This window comes from Podarcis liolepis (assembly GCF_965112155.1).
Source record: "Podarcis liolepis genome assembly, chromosome: 7".
NCBI classification, from domain to species: Eukaryota; Metazoa; Chordata; class Lepidosauria; order Squamata; family Lacertidae; genus Podarcis; species Podarcis liolepis.
In genome coordinates this window covers 60,577,993-60,593,590 of record NC_139561.1, presented here as the reverse complement: position 1 = coordinate 60,593,590, position 15,598 = coordinate 60,577,993, and the positions used below count along the sequence as shown (strand labels likewise).

The following is a 15,598-nucleotide window of genomic DNA, read 5'->3' as shown; positions in this document are numbered from 1 at the left end:
AAGAACAGACTGCAATTCTATTTTCACTCATTTAGGAATAAGCCCCACCAAATACAGTCTAACTTCCAAGTAAACATGCACAGGGTTGCCCCTTTAATTAAGCAACATTTAAGACCTTGTTAGAGATATATTTTTCACACTTCAATCTACATTTTATTCATCCTTTATTAAAAAAAAATAGCTGTTACTTACCAACTGACCCTCCTGTTGAAAGCTGACAAAATTCAAACAAGCCATCAAACACAGGACAGTCTTCTCCAACATTGACTTGAATAAAGAAAGAAAGAGAAAACACTGAGGAGACAAGATTTAACTTAAGGGCCTTAACAGACTGGAGAAAGAGCTATCAGAACTCTGAAACAACTTCTCCCTAAGACAACAACAGTACTTTAACCTATCTGAAGAGTGGGTGAAGAGGAGAGGCAAGAAAAGTCACCTGGCAGAAAGTCACAAAACTGTAAACTGGGTGGACAATATTTCCCCTTCAAACCTGCCCATGTTAATCCAACATGTAGCACAACTACGAGAGCAGATGCACTGAAATGGGGTGCTTGCGGAGAAGGTATATCAACCTGTTGGCTACTCAAGACAAGAGCTTGTATTTGTAAAAGCTGTCCCTTGGCACAGAACACAAACACATTCCAGAAGGGTGGGAATCAACGCTAGAGTAACTCGCCACCTGCTGGAGTCACATGGAACTGAAAGAGGGAGCTTAAATCTACTATATATACACCGGTACTTTGGAAAGTGGATTATCTGTTTGTCCATCTGCTCTCTATAGGTTTGGCTTCCTCTCAAGATTTTGTTGCCAAGCTTGGCATGAGGATTTATGAGGTGGTGGAGCCAGTCTTTGTTAATGTTTGGACACTGGATGCCATTCTGAAACAAGATGGTGAACTAAAGCTTCACTTTGATGTGACTTTGTCCAATTTTTGGTGTGACAGGTCTTTGTTGTTGTTGTTTAGTCATTTAGTTGTGTCCGACTCTTCATGACCCCATGGACCAGAGCACACAAGACACTCCTGTCTTTCGCTGCCTCCCCCAATTTGGTCAAACTCATGTTAGTAAACTACTCCAATTTGGACACCTCTGAAGATACTGCCACCTGATTTGCAGGACTTTGCCGAAATTGGCAGAGCACTTCCAACCTGCACCCATCTAGATGCCTCTTGAGATACTGTTGCCAAACAAAGCATGAGGGTTCCTGAGGTGGAGGAAGTGGTTTTTGGAAGGCAGACACCATGTTGAATCAAGATGGCAGACCAAATGAAGGCTCTCCGTTGAGTCTCCTACATCTCCACCCCTTTGTGCAGAGGTAAGGTAAAGGTAAAGGTAAAGGGACCCCTGACCACTAGGTCCAGTTGTGACCGACTCTGGGGTTGCAGCGCTCATCTTGCTTTATTGACCAAGGGAGGCGGCGTACAGCTTCCGGGTCATGTGGCCAGCATGACCAAGCCACTTCTGGCAAACCAGAGCAGCGCACGGAAACGCCGTTTACCTTCCTGCCTTGACGTGCTTTCGAACTGCTAGGTTGGCAGGAGCAGGGACCGAGCAACAGGAGCTCATCCCATTGCGGGGATTCGAACCACCGACCTTCTGATCGGCAAGCCCTAGGCTCTGTGGTTTAACCCACAGCGCCACCCGCGTCCCTTTGTGCAGAGGTGGTAGATATTAAAAGCCTGAACTTCACGTTGAGGACAAATAAAGGGGGCAAAGAGGAGGAGGGAGTATGCAAGCCCAAGGCTTGATGTACTTATTTTCCTAATGACAAGTCATGGTTTATACTGTTTTGTATGAATGCAGCTACTGTCCTACTAGGGTAAGCCAGTGTTATCCCTAGTGGTTTCTGGAAGCTTAGTACAAGCTGATGACAATGCAAAGTGATTTTACTACAGCAGGTACCAAACTCTGCTGCTCATATCTTATCTATACCCATACTTTTTATATTTTCAAAAACAAGATTACTGTGTGGAGAAAGTTCCCTTTCAGCTCCAACTACCAGCAAAGATAAAATAATCACACTCAGAACATACATCGCTGCATTTGCTTGCTGTACTCAGACATGTTGTCTGGACGAATCGACCGCAGAAATTTGATGTAGTCATCGCTGTGGTATTTGGTCATTTCTTCAGCGCTAGCTTTATAGGGTCGCTGTAATGACACAGTTAAAAGAAACACCTAAATAATGCAACAAAATGTTAACACAGTTCAGACTCTACCAATAATGCTTTCCAGCAGCATTTCTGTTCAAGAGTCTGAGCAGTACAGGAAAGGTGAGAACCCAATGGGAGGGTCTCGTTTCTACTTCTACCATACAATGTAGAATGAAGGAACTGATGGAAAGGACTGTGTATGAAAACCTAAAGAGCAGAGGGCTCACAAATCCAGGTACAATCAGACCTGTATGTCTGCCGTTGATAAGCTTAAGCATCGGTGTGTTGTTCAAATTGATGGTATATTTTTTAAGGCAGGTCTGTAAACAGCCACGTGAGTTAGGATTGCCTTTGTCAGCATCCAGGGGTTGAACAGCCAGCTGGCTAGCCCCCAGCTGGATCGTCTCCTTCCAGACGTCACACTGCGAAGATCCCTTGACCTCTGGTTCCGACATATATTAGTGACCCAGGTCTGCTGACATGGGCACACTTAGCAGAGCAAACTGCACAAACAGAAGAGGCTTGAAGCAGTGGATACATACTATGACTACAGGTTTATTAAACATAAATCAGGACAAAGAAACATGTCATCTCTTCTTGTCGTCTTCTCAGAGATAGAGCCAAAAGCAAAAGCAATACAGTGGAAGTTCCGCTTACACCAGCAAACTGTGTTGGAATGTAAACAGACATGTGACATGTAACAGTTCCATGTCTGAACCAAAAGGTGGAATGGAATCTCTAACAGCCTTGTGGAAAACGGGTATCAATTTCTGTACAATATGTGAGATTAAGAATGGTTGCATCTGTATTTTGCCTCAAATCGCTTACTGATATTCATTAGCAGGAGAGAGAATAAAAGCAGTTGGCTAATAAACTTTTTGGTCTTGCCTGCAAGACTACTTTAATGGAAAGCCAAAAAGTATGCCAGAGTGCCTTCAGAATTCAGAGAGAGAATTCTGGCCTCATCTTAGGCCAGAATGTACTCCCTTCATCTCACTGTGCCTGCCTCTGGATAAAAGTCCTGACTGGGCATGCCTAGTGGGTGGGGCCCAATTGTCTTTTTCTGTAGGAGTGCCAGCAGCCAATCCTGCTATGGCAAGGGAGTCTTACATGCTATTCCCAGCTTCCCATCAGCTGTTCCAGCTTTTTTCTTCTAACCCTATTGCTGTCTGGTTTCTCATCAGTTTCCTCCCATTCCTGTTTTTGTGAGTTAAGAGGTCGCATCAGACTGCTAGAACTCCATTGATGCAGGTCCCAAACCACTTCCAGCCCAACCAAGTTTACATTCCACCAGGCCAATCACACTGCAGCATCGGGTCATTGGTTGTCCACCTCCCAACACACATTATTATTTGAGAAGTTTGATTTGCTTGTGATAACTTGGGGGAGTTTAGTGAATAAGTGGATTATTCTGTTTCCCCTAGTCCTTTAATAAGGGTAGCTGATAGTTTTTTGTTCTGATGTATTAAGAATGTTTCTTGTCTGTGACACCTTCTTATCATGGCCTGGTTTGCACATTACACTAAGCCAAACCATGGCTTAATACAAATATGCAAGAATGTGGGCTCCTAGAGCAGAGATCAGGATTGCTTTGCTTTTCTACACATGTTCTGCTGCTGCACTGTGCTAACCCATAGCTTGGCGTGCTATCTGAATCTGGGGTTTGTGGTATAGCTCTCCCAGATAAACCTTTGTCATAGTTCGTGGTTAGTCTGGAGAGAGCTAAACTACAAGTCTGGGTCTGAATTACATGCTAAACCAAGCCAAGCCTTAGCACAGCGCAGCAGCAGAAAAATGGGGGAGAGGAGCAAGGTGACCATGATTTCCTCTCCTGGAGCCTGCATGCTCACATGTTCACACTAAACGATGGCTTGGCTTAGCATGATGCAGGAATGAGGCCTGCATCTTGGTCCCCAAATTGTGGATTTTTAAACAAGTAGTTAGAAACTTACATAGATTTCCATTTTTCTGTAGAGGCCATAGTTCAGAAGGAGATTGTGAGTCATCCTGATTCTGTGGGGCTTCATAGGGTGGCCTTGACCATAGTAATAGTTTCCAATGTCACCTGAGACACAAGAAGAAAAGAAATACACATTATAATGTATAAACAACTTTAGGAATGTTAACAAGGAATGAATGTGAGCATCATAGCAGAGAACAAATACTTTGCATACAGATGGTCCAAAGTTAAATCCCCAGCATATCCAATTAATAAGGTCTCAAGCAGTAAAGCTGAGAAATACACCCTTCTTCATGGTTTAAGTCAGCAGACAAAAGCACACTATATGGAGCAATGGCCTGATTCAAAAATGCTGTTTGAGTTTGCTGCAGCTGGGAATAAAGATGGGGCAGGGCTTAAGATGTGTCCAGAAAGGGGAATTGTGCAGAGAAAAGAAACTCTGATAGCCAGGACACATGTGTGTGCACGTACACATCCAGAGGCCTCTTGCTGCTCAAAATTTAGAGTGGCCTCACACTTTATGTGGCAAACACATTGACTGCAGGTGTGCCAAAGCTTCCTGCAGCACAAACCATGATGAGTGATGTCTTCTACCAGAGATTGACCACAAATACAAAGTTTGTCTGCATATGGGACCTTGTCATAGCAGGCATCCAAGACTGCAGTGGGAATCGTGGAAATGCAGCTCAATAAAGGCATTTCTTAAGGACACTGGTGAGAGTTTGGTCAAATAACTAGCTCTAAAATGGTCTGTTCTCAAGAGCGGATACCAAGGGAAAATTTTGCATTTCTGGTTAGTTGCAGGTCCCTTCTAGATTCTATACAGAAGAGCCAATCCCTTAGTTGATACCTATTCAAGGTCAAAGCAGAGCTCAGTTGTGGAAAATAAACATACACTGGCACCTTAGTTTACTAACTTAATCCATTCCGGAAGTCCGTTCTTAAACCAAAACTGTTCTTAAACTGAGGCACGCTTTCCCTAATGAGGCCTCCCACCGCTGGTGCCCTTCCACTGTTCGGATTCCGTTCTTAGACCAAGGTACGGTTCGCAAACCAGGACACTACTTCTGGTTTTGCGGAGTTTGTAAACCGGATAGTTCGTAAACAGGGCTGTTCTTAGACCAAGGTACTACTGTAGTCTAAAACATCTAGACAAGTTGTTTTCCAGAACTGGTTATCACTCAATTCCATATAGCACCAAGCAGGAAAACACTCAATAGGCATAGTGTGTGTGTGCGCGTGTGCGCATGCACACACACACACACACACAGAGAGAGAGAGAGAGAGAGAGAGAGAGAGAGAGAGAGAGAGAACAGTTCACTCTTGCTCACCCTTGCCTTAATTCTTGGCCACCAGGATTCTGTATGAAGAAGAGCTGCTGATATTCCTGATGGAAGGGAGTACAGCCTTGGAAGTCAAACAGAATCCATTCCAGAAGTCTGTTCAACTTCCGAAAAGTTTGGAAACCAAGGTACGGCTTCTGATTGGTTCCCAACTGCACAGGTGCACTGGAAACAATAGCGGAAGCCACGCCGGATGTTTGGCTTCCAAAAAAAGTTTGAAAACTGGAACACTCACTTCCGGTTTTCAATCGTTCGGGAACCGGAACATTCGATTCCCAAGGTGTTTGGGAGCCAAGATACGAGTTTCAGAAAAAAACGGAGTTCAAATCAGAGTTCCAGGTTTCAGCGCCATACAGCATTTGAGTAAGCACTTTATTACCAAATATATTTAGGGCAGGTTAAATCAGTTGCCCTCCCTTATTGTAACAGAACACCAATGCTCCCATGGTTTTCTGTGCTTTGACTTCCACTGCTTCCATATGATAATTCCAAGAGAGGGTTTGATAAAAAAGTACGCCCAAGTATCTAAATGAGTAAGTTTGTTCTATAACCTGCTGATCCAACACCATCTATACCTCGGATTGTTTCGGCCACAAATCACAAACTTTGCGTTAGAGTAATGTATAGATATGAGGCCCAGTCAGGAAAGAGAGAAGCAGCACTAAATCATCTACATACATCAAGATTGAGATCTTTATGTTCCTAATTACTGGAGAAGGGGAGTTTGCATTGGCTAAATATGGCACCAAAATCAAAACATATACAAAGTTTTGTATAACATAACAAACCAAAAACAAACCAAAAACTATCCAAAACATAGAACCAGCTTATCAACCACAAGGAAAGAATAGAAAGAATGTAACAATATTGTAAGGTGGGCTTCTTTAGGCCAGGTGTTCCAGATGGAGTGCAGCAACCAAGAAGGCTCTGCTCCAAACCCCCACCAGTCTCAACTCTGAAAAGTGGGGAAGCTAAAACAAATTTGGGGCAAATGTGCAGGAGAAGGCCCTGCTTCATACATAATATGCTGGACATGGGGAGCAAGTTGGAGTAGACAAAGAAATGCGTTCCTTCCCACAATACACAGTTAACTTACAGAACTCACTGCCATAATATGTGATGGCTTTAATGCTATGACACATACTTAAGAAAAGTCTCCTTTGAACACAAAAGAGTCTTTTTTAAAAAGAAGTGAGTAAACAGTGCATAGAAACGTGCTGTTAAATATATATTTAAAGCCATAAGGCAAATTCATGGTTGACCAATGACTATTCAGTTGGTTAGAGCACGGTGATGACAATGCCAAGGTTGCAGGTTCAATCCCTGTTTGGGACAGCTGCATAGTCCTGCATTGCAGGGGGTTGGACTAGATGATCCTCAAGGTCCCGTCAAATTCTATGATTAACCATCACATTTGGAGGCAGCATGCCTCTGATTACAAGAGACTGGAACTAAACAACTGGGGAAGGCCATTACCCTTAGGCTATGCGTGGGAATGTTCAAGAGACATGATGTGGCTGGCCAGCCCTGAAAATGGGATGCAAAACTCTAGATCGGGGTACTCAACATAGTCCCCTCCAGATATTTTGGACTTGATGCAAGCTGTTGTCCAACACATCTGGCAGGCACCAGGTTGGGGGAAGGCTGCTGTACGTGAGCATTCATTTCATTTTTTGTCAAAGAAAACAGATTTTAAGCCTGCATTATCTAAGCCAGTTTCTTTTCCAAAAAATAGGGTTCCAAAAAGTGCATATGTACGTGTTTAAGGAAATGCAAATATAAGTCACATTTTTTATTTGCCAATGTACTTCCAGAAAACAAAACTGTTGCACAAAGAAGGGTTCTTCCCACACACCCAGGAACCATCTTCCCCAAGAGTCAAAAATACTGTTGGGAGTAACAAGTGATCCAGATCTGCCCTGTCCTAAGTGAGGAAATAGCTTCAACTCAGTTTTCATAAAGAGATGAAGTGCTTAAAACTGGTGTAAAAACCAGGACACAGGAGTTCTTCAGAGGCTGCAAACCATTGTGGATACAGCCAAGCCTGTGGCAAACAGAGAAGCCTAGAAAAGAACAAGCAAGAGGAGGATCTCCTACTGAAACACTGCCAAGAGAAGGAGGTAGAAGGGAAACTGCTCTGGGTAGGGTTTGGCCAGAGTGTGATGGCAAATACCCCAGCACCTGGGAAAGCACCCTGGTGGGACTCACACACAACACCACATCCTATAAGGATACAATGCACTCTTACCACTACCAACAAATCCAAGATAATGTGCTGCTGACTTTGGGGAGGAAATCAAAGGCCTGAATGTCCCCTGGGAGAGAAACAGCCTTGAAGTTTGGAAGGAGCTTTTAAAAGTGGTGAGTGGGTAACCAGTTCTAGGTCCATTCCATAGGAGCTTCCTCCCCAATCAACAGTATGATTTCTACTTCTCTCAACCCTGATATGTCACCAGTTCCTCTTCCAATGCGCTTTGAAAATTACCCCTCTTCCACAACTCAGACCATACCAACTGTCCATTTCTTGCCTGCCAAAAGCACCAACCTCAACACTACAATTCTCATTTCCCCCAATCCCACCTCAAAACCCCCTCTGCAAAGCTCTTAATTCTCCCCTCTTAATTTTTCACCAATCTCACTGAACACAAGCTTTTAGACAGCAACTTAATATCCAGTAGTGAAACCACCTCCAAAGGACAGGAAACCTTTGGCAAACTTGAAAATGATACTTTTTTTGCCCCTTTTAGTTAAAGGAGATATGTGTGGGAATGTAAGCTAAAGGAAATGTCTGAAAACCAATAATTCTACTGGGCTTATTTGCAAGTCTGTCCTACCTAGCTCAAGTTTTCCCTGTTTCCCACCACCCAGTTTTCCTATTTGACTGACTTCCCTGCTATTAGCCCACTGCCAGTGTTCAAAACTCCCATTGTTCTAGGTGAATTTTGCAACTGGGAATTTCATTAGCGTGAGCAGTTTCTGAGCTCTGGGTACAGTACTGCGCCTAAGATTTCAGATTAAAACTGCAGAGTGGAAGGAAAGAAGGACCTTTTTCTGCCTCCCCACTTCCAGCTACTCTCTGAAGACTGGAGAAGAGACCCTCTTAAGAATATTAGGGGGGTGGGCAGGGGAATAATTAGACCACGTGAAAAATGAACATAATTATTTTAGCTGCAGTTTATTCATTTTCAGCTTTGTTATTTTTGTTGTAAAAAGGCGCCTAGACATTCCGTTGTTGTGTCCATAACCTAGGTTTAGGGTGCCATTTAGCTCCTAGCTTTCATATCTCAGTTTCTAACACTGCACACTGCCCTTCCATAAGCCATCTCCACAGTCCTCTCTCCCTGGAGCCCTCCCTGCAGCTCCCTAAATCTTCGCCCACCCCATCTTCACCCGTACCCAAAGACATCACCACTGTTCCTTCTTCCTGAGCCATCCTCTCTGCCCCCACAACACCCACTTTCCCTTCCTCTCTTCCCAAAAACCTTGTTCACTATTCCTTCCTCCTCACTCCACCCACAACCTGTGCACCCAACTTCCTTGAGCAAGACTCACATTTCCCTGCTCTTGCCCCCCAAGAGTCTTCCTCAGCGCTGGGGTCGGTTAGAGCAGAAGTCGGGGAGCCCAAGTGCCTTTCTCACAAACTCACTAGTTGGGCCTCAGGGAAGGCACCCCCAATCTCGCCCCCTCCAGCCCCACCTTCTGCAAGACCAGGGGACCGACAATGCCAGCCTACTGTGTAAAGGATGCCCAAAATCACAAGGAGTGAACAAAAAGTGATTCGGACGCCTGCTCTGCAAACGCTGCGAGCTATTTGATGCCCCTAAAGAGTCCACTTCCCTCTAGAGGTCTGCACTGGCGCCCTCCTTCCCCTTCTCCAGAGCTGCTGCCACCATCACCCCCTCATTCTTGGTGCGGTGCAGCTGGCCTGGCCTAGGACTGGGGAGAGCCAGGCACGAGTCCCAGTGGGTGACCTTGGGCCAAGTCAATCCTTATTCTCGGCCTAACCTACCTCGCAGGGTTGTTGTGACAGTAAGGAGAGCGTTAACACCGCCTGGAGCTCCTTTGGAGCAAAAGCAGGGATGAAATACATAACTGTTCCCCCTTGTGGCTCCCTCCGTCCCCGCTTCCCAAGACCCTCGCCCCCACCCCCAGGTTACAAGACCCTCACTCAAGTTTCCCCTCCTCGCTAGCTCCTTTCATCGCTGCCCCCCATCAACTCCCATCTCGCCTTCATCCCCTCCCTTCCTCCTCCCAAAAAACCAGGAGGCTGCACCGCCCCTGCTTTCCTCCCTGCCCCCCTATAACTTGCCCCCTCCGCGCCCCATAGCGAGCAGCCCCCTCTGCAAGCAGCCAGCCCCTCCCCCACCCCACCGCCAGCCTTCCTCCTCCGCTGCCCCCTCCCCAGTCCAGAGGCTCCTTCGTCGGCCCGTCCGCGAATCCAGAACCCCCCGACCCACCGTCGTAGTAGTAGCAGACTTTCCGCTTGGTCCCCTGAGTCAGCGCCATTTTCCGCCGCCTCCCGTCGCCTCCTCAGCTCGGACCCGAGTCCCGCCACGCAACCGAGCCCGCCTGGGGGAGGGCGGCGGCGGGAGGGGGCACCATCCCCGCCCCTTCCAATCTCCACAGCCTATTGCAAGTGGAGATGTTCGACCTGCGACCAATGAGAAGTCTGATGAGGCGGGGCGTTTCGAGCGAACAGGTTAGATCGAGCGGCGAGGAGTTGCTTGGACTGTACCATTTCGCCACAAGAGGAAAAGTAAAGGGGTGTACGTATGACGGGATTATACCATTTCCACATAAGATAGGGGGTGGTTGTGAGTCGCTCTCTTCCATCCCCCCGCGCCGAAGAAATGGAGATGCCCACCTCCTCACCCAACAAAGAATGTGAAATTTCAAGCTGGAGTGTGCCATTATCATAGCGGGGGAAGCTACTCATGCTTCCCCCACCGTGATACCTGTAATGGTGCGCAGATTCCCCCCTGTCAAACTTCCACTGTGCAACTCCGGAGTTTCATGCCCCCGCCGCCCCTCTTCAAAGTTTATTAAGAGACAGATTGCTAAACCTGAGCTGCTAGATAGCTTAGGTCTGGAAGTTTAACATTTGTAATATATCAGGCCCGTAAATTTACATTTAGTATCTCAGGCCTTTTATTTAGAGTATATAGATTTTAACTGTAGATGGCTTAGAGGTGTATTTGTAAATATACCTTGGGATATAAATCTCTAAAAGCAATCAGTCAATATAATTTTCAAAAGTTATATTTTACAAAGAAAATATTTGTGTCATATTTTTTAAAATTAATATAGCATTGTGTTCATCTTAAAGCAAAATGGAGGATCCATGACATTTCAGGATGCTATTCACATTGCAGGAGGTTGGACTTGGTGTCCCTTCCAGCACTACAATTATATGATCCTGTGCCTTAGCATGTTTAGCACATAAAGGCTGCTTTCTGATGACCTGTTTATTTCACATTCCTCCCGATTCTTTTGCACTAACTTTGCATAGAGGTTAGACAAGGACTGAGCATTCATTCAGATTTGTTTGCAGGGAGGTTATAGAATGATGCACCAAGCAAATGGCTGTTTAACACTTTCCAGTGCATTTCCCCCCATCATTTTTCCTATTGCAAAAAAGTCCAGGTTGGGGGATCAGGTTTGTTGTGCGGGATCGCTAATCAACTTGAATTGCACAACCTCAATTTGCAGGTATGTGATCGAATTTCAGCTAAAAATAGCAACAGTCTAGAAGAGCCCAAAGGAAGAGAAAACAGCATACCTAGAGCACTTTCCTTCCCTCTCCACCAAAGCCCCAAATTCCCACTCTCCCATCTCCAAGGTTCTATTTTCCTCATCTCCTCCTTTTCCAGCTCAGCCAACCTGTTTCCCCTTCTCTGCTTCACCTGCCCTGAATGAGGACCTCCAAATCTTGCCCTCCCCTGCAAATCATGGGTCAATGCACTGCACACATAACCAAGGGAGCAGGGTGAGTGGGTTTGGCTGACAACCACAGTACCCAGCGCTGCACAAGTCTTTAATTGAGTTCAGCACAAATCTAAACACACACACAGAGAGAGCACTTTACCATTTTTGTTTTCTGCAAGAGCCAAAAATTCAGAATAAAATCTGCTGTTTATTTGCACAGTTAACAGAGCATCTTTGCTATGTATTCATTCCAGAGCAAGAGTCCTTAGACTGAACTAAGCTCACCCAGGATCAATCCCAGATCATGTTATCATAGCCAGTGCTCAGTTCTGGAATATGCTGCATGGCAGTCACAGAGAAGCAAGTGCCTCTGAGCATGGACAGCATGCCTTCGCAATTATCTGTATTTTTTTTTACTTTGTTTGCTAATTAATTATACAGCACCATCATTATGTGTGGCACTTTGCAGAATAACATAAGCAAAACAAATACAAAATTAAAAACGTTGAGGTCTTTGCCCTGGAGAATACAGTGGTACCTCGGGTTACATACACTTCAGGTTACATACGCTTCAGGTTACAGACTCCACTAACCCAGAAATAGTACCTCGGGTTAAGAACTTTGCTTCAGGATGAGAACAGAATCGTGCTCCGGCGGAGCGGCAGCAGTGGGAGGCCCCATTAGCTAAAGTGGTGCTTCAGGTTAAGAACAGTTTCAGGTTAAGAACGGACTTCCAGAACAAATTAAGTACTTAACCCAAGGTACCACTGTATATCGTAATAAATCACAGCATCTAGGATTATTGAATCACAACTTATTTTTTTCCATGCAGGACTGAACTCTGTTTTGTTGTTGTTGTTGTTGTTGTTTTTCAGCATTTATTAAAAGAGTGAATGCAAGGGCTTTTTAAAGTCAGCTCTTCATGGATTAGCCTAGAAGGTTCCCCCCATCCTGTCCTTGAAAATCTGAAATAATATAAGCAATAACTGTTTCCCTGTAATAGCTGCAGCCCCACCCCACCCTCATCTCTCCTCCACAGGGATTATGAGGAAAGACATCTAAGTCTCACTCAAAGGGTGTAATTTCATCTGAAGTCTGGGATACATCAGGTTCCTCCAAGTCTTCAAGGTGCATCTTGCTACAAAATGTCTCGGTGGGGGAGGAGGGGAGCAACATGAAGGGAGATTTTGCATTGTATTATTCGGGATGCTCTGAGGTCCATTGTCACACCTGCTGCTCATATTGTCCTTCAGTGGCAGTGAAAAAGTCTTCCAGGACACCTTTCAGGAACTCAAATGTGGGCCGCTGCTCAGGGTTCTCCTTCCAGCACTGAAGCATCAGTTTGTACAGCTCTTCCGGACAGTTTTCAGGTGCTGGCATCCGGTAGCCTCGCTCCAAATTCTGTATGACCTCTGGGTTGCTCATCCCTACAGCCACAACGCAAAGTGTTATGTTAGAAGGAGCCTGGGAAAGATCGTAGCATATATGGGTAGACTAGGAGACAGGGTAGTCCCAAGGACATCCAGGCCAATTCTGGAGTCCAAGAAGCAAGATCCCCCACACCTGTATTAAAGGTAAAGGGACCCCTGACCATTAGGTCCAGTCGTGGCCGACTCTGGGGTTGCGGCGCTCATCTCGCTTTATTAGCCGAGGGAGCCGGAGTACAGCTTCCAGGTCATGTGGCCAGCATGACTAAGCCGCTTCTGGCAAACCAGATCAGTGCACGGAAACACCGTTTACCTTCCCGCTGGAGTGGTACCTATTTATCTACTTGCACTTTGACGTGCTTTCGAACTGCTAGGTTGGCAGGAGCAGGGAGCGAGCAACAGGAGCTCACCCCGTCGTGGGGATTCGAACCGCCGACCTTCTGATCGGCAAGTCCTAGGCTCTGTGGTTTAACCCACAGCGCCACCCGCGTCCCACACACCTGTATTAGGACCAACTAAAAAACACGGCAAAGCAGCAAATTGGCTTTTGAGTTTCAGAGTTCCTCAGACTTGATGTTAACACCACCACTACCACCCGAAAAAAGGATCAAGGGAGAAAAGGTGGGACAGGGAATCATAGAAGCTTTGTGTGCAATATTTTAACCATCCTGGTGACTCAGAAAGCTCATAGCAAACTCATTAGGTTGAGGCTGGTATATGCTCAATGGGAAAGATTTCCGGTCGCCCCAAAGAAGACTTTGTCTTGGCAGGCACCTGCCCCATCACTTCATTTTGCATTAAAGAAACTAAGGTGGTACCTTCAAAGCACATTTGAAGCACATTCTTTTCCTCAAATAATTCTGGGCACTGTAGTTTACCTGTCACAGTTCTCAGCCACCCTTAACAAACTACAGTCCCATAATTCTTTGAGGGAGGGAATGTGCTTCAAAGGCGCAGTGCATACACAGCTTAAGTGAACAAAATGTTTGATCCAAGGAGTATTCTAAAATACCGTTATGAGTTTTGGGTGCCAGAGTTTGTAGGTGTCAGGCACCCATAAATTCTAGATTTAGTAAGTGTTGGAATGTAATCAGTGCTTGGAGAGGCACACTCTTAATAGCTGGGCTCAGCTTCTGTGCCCTACCTACCTGATAATGGCCAAGTTGTTCAGCAAACAAACACAGGTTGAGGGCCCATCAATAAAGTCATCAACAGGGCAAAGCGTCTCTGCCAGAAGCAGGTGACAATGGAATCAGAGCATTGCCACTGTGGTTAATAGCCATTAATAGCCATCTACAATGCATCTGCTCACTTTGCTCTTCTGGTCAGATTTCAAAAGTCATGTACAAGCCTTCCTCAACCTGGTACCCTCCAGATGTTTGGGACGAAAACTTCCATCAGTTCCAGCCAGCAGCTGATGCTATTTTTCTGCTTGTTCTATTTATTTATTTCATTATTACATTTATACCCCATCTTTTCTCCAAAGTGCTCAAGGTGGATTACACACTTCTACCCCTATCCATTTCATACTCACAATAACCCTGTGAGGTAAGTAAGGCAGTGAGACAGTGACTGGCTCAAGAGCACACAGTGGGCTCCATGGCTGAGTGGGGATTTGAACCCTGGTCTCCTAGCTCCTAGTCCAGTTCTCAAATGACTACACCACATTTGCTTTCCACAGGTAAGAGTTTGTGGAAATGTTTTTTTTCAGTGCTGCAGATCATCTATCCATTTTATTTCCAGCTATTAAGACTATCTGTATAGAATGATTTTCCTCCTCCCGATTTTCCACCAGTGGAGACTTTAGTGTGGCTTTCTGGCTGAATTTCTGAATTCACAGTGCAAGGCAGGAGAAGGGTTTTGTGGTTTTGTTTTCATAAAGGACTCTGGTTCTCCCTGTGGATACAGAGTACTTTGTGCAGGAGGGGAAATGGTTGCATTTTGCTGCTGAGAAATTCTGACCTGGGTAAGGAATCCGCCCATAGGTGATGATCTCGGTCAGCAAGATCCCGAATGACCAAACGTCTGATTTGATGGTGAATGTCCCATAATTGATAGCCTCTGGGGCTGTCCACTTAATGGGAAATTTTGCTCCTGAAATACACAAAGAATGCAGGGTTATATGATCCTTGGTGCAGAATTCAGGTACTTTTCCTGGTGCTGTAACTGGTGGCTGTTAACGCGCTGACCACAAGAAGGAGCTCTACCTCCACCTGACACCAATGACTGCCCTGCAGACCTACAACCTGGTCCCGAGCAAAGACTTGTTTTTCCTATCCTTACAACCTTTCCCAATGCAGATTTGCAGGGATAGATGCAAAATTCACATTTGTACCACTGGTAAATATTTCTGGCTGCTTGTTCAGGCAACCTAGGCTGGAAATATAAACCCTACTGACTATAAGCAGGAGGAGAGGTGACAGGAACTGGATCTCATTTAGACCTTCATCAGAAGATAAGAAGAGCTCTGCTGGATCCAGACAAAGGCTCATCTTGCCCAGCATCCTGTCCTCACAGCGGCCAATCAAATGGGAAGCCCATAAGCAGGATGTGAGTGGGACAGCAGCCCTCTTCTCACCCATGATCTGTACCAACTGGTACTCAGTCAGAGGGATGCTGCCTCTGGCACTGGAGGGAGTGTCCTACCAGCCTTCAAAAAGCTGGTGCCTGGCAGATGTTTTGGACTCCAACCGCCATCTGCCCCAGCCAAAATGCTTCCCTGACTGGGGCTGATGGGAGTTGTAGTCCAAAACATTAGAGAGTATCAGGTTGGCAAAAGGTTCTATATTA

The 15,598-nt window shown here is 45.6% G+C and overlaps 2 protein-coding genes across 2 annotated transcripts in view; both read right to left on the bottom strand.

Moving 5' to 3' along the window:
• HDAC1 (histone deacetylase 1) overlaps nucleotides 1-12,389 on the bottom strand; it is a 26,592-nt gene extending 14,203 nt beyond the window's left edge. Inside the window, exons 1-4 of the mRNA XM_083511623.1 lie at nucleotides 9,914-12,389; nucleotides 4,106-4,218; nucleotides 2,034-2,151; nucleotides 193-267 (exon numbers count right to left, since the gene is read on the bottom strand). Of these exons, the coding sequence (XP_083367749.1) occupies nucleotides 193-267; nucleotides 2,034-2,151; nucleotides 4,106-4,218; nucleotides 9,914-9,962 (355 nt within the window). The 5' untranslated portion in view covers nucleotides 9,963-12,389. The remainder of the gene's footprint in view (nucleotides 1-192; nucleotides 268-2,033; nucleotides 2,152-4,105; nucleotides 4,219-9,913) is intronic.
• LCK (LCK proto-oncogene, Src family tyrosine kinase) overlaps nucleotides 11,570-15,598 on the bottom strand; it is a 22,574-nt gene continuing 18,545 nt past the window's right edge. Inside the window, exons 12-13 of the mRNA XM_083511616.1 lie at nucleotides 14,771-14,902; nucleotides 11,570-12,808 (exon numbers count right to left, since the gene is read on the bottom strand). Of these exons, the coding sequence (XP_083367742.1) occupies nucleotides 12,606-12,808; nucleotides 14,771-14,902 (335 nt within the window). The 3' untranslated portion in view covers nucleotides 11,570-12,605. The remainder of the gene's footprint in view (nucleotides 12,809-14,770; nucleotides 14,903-15,598) is intronic.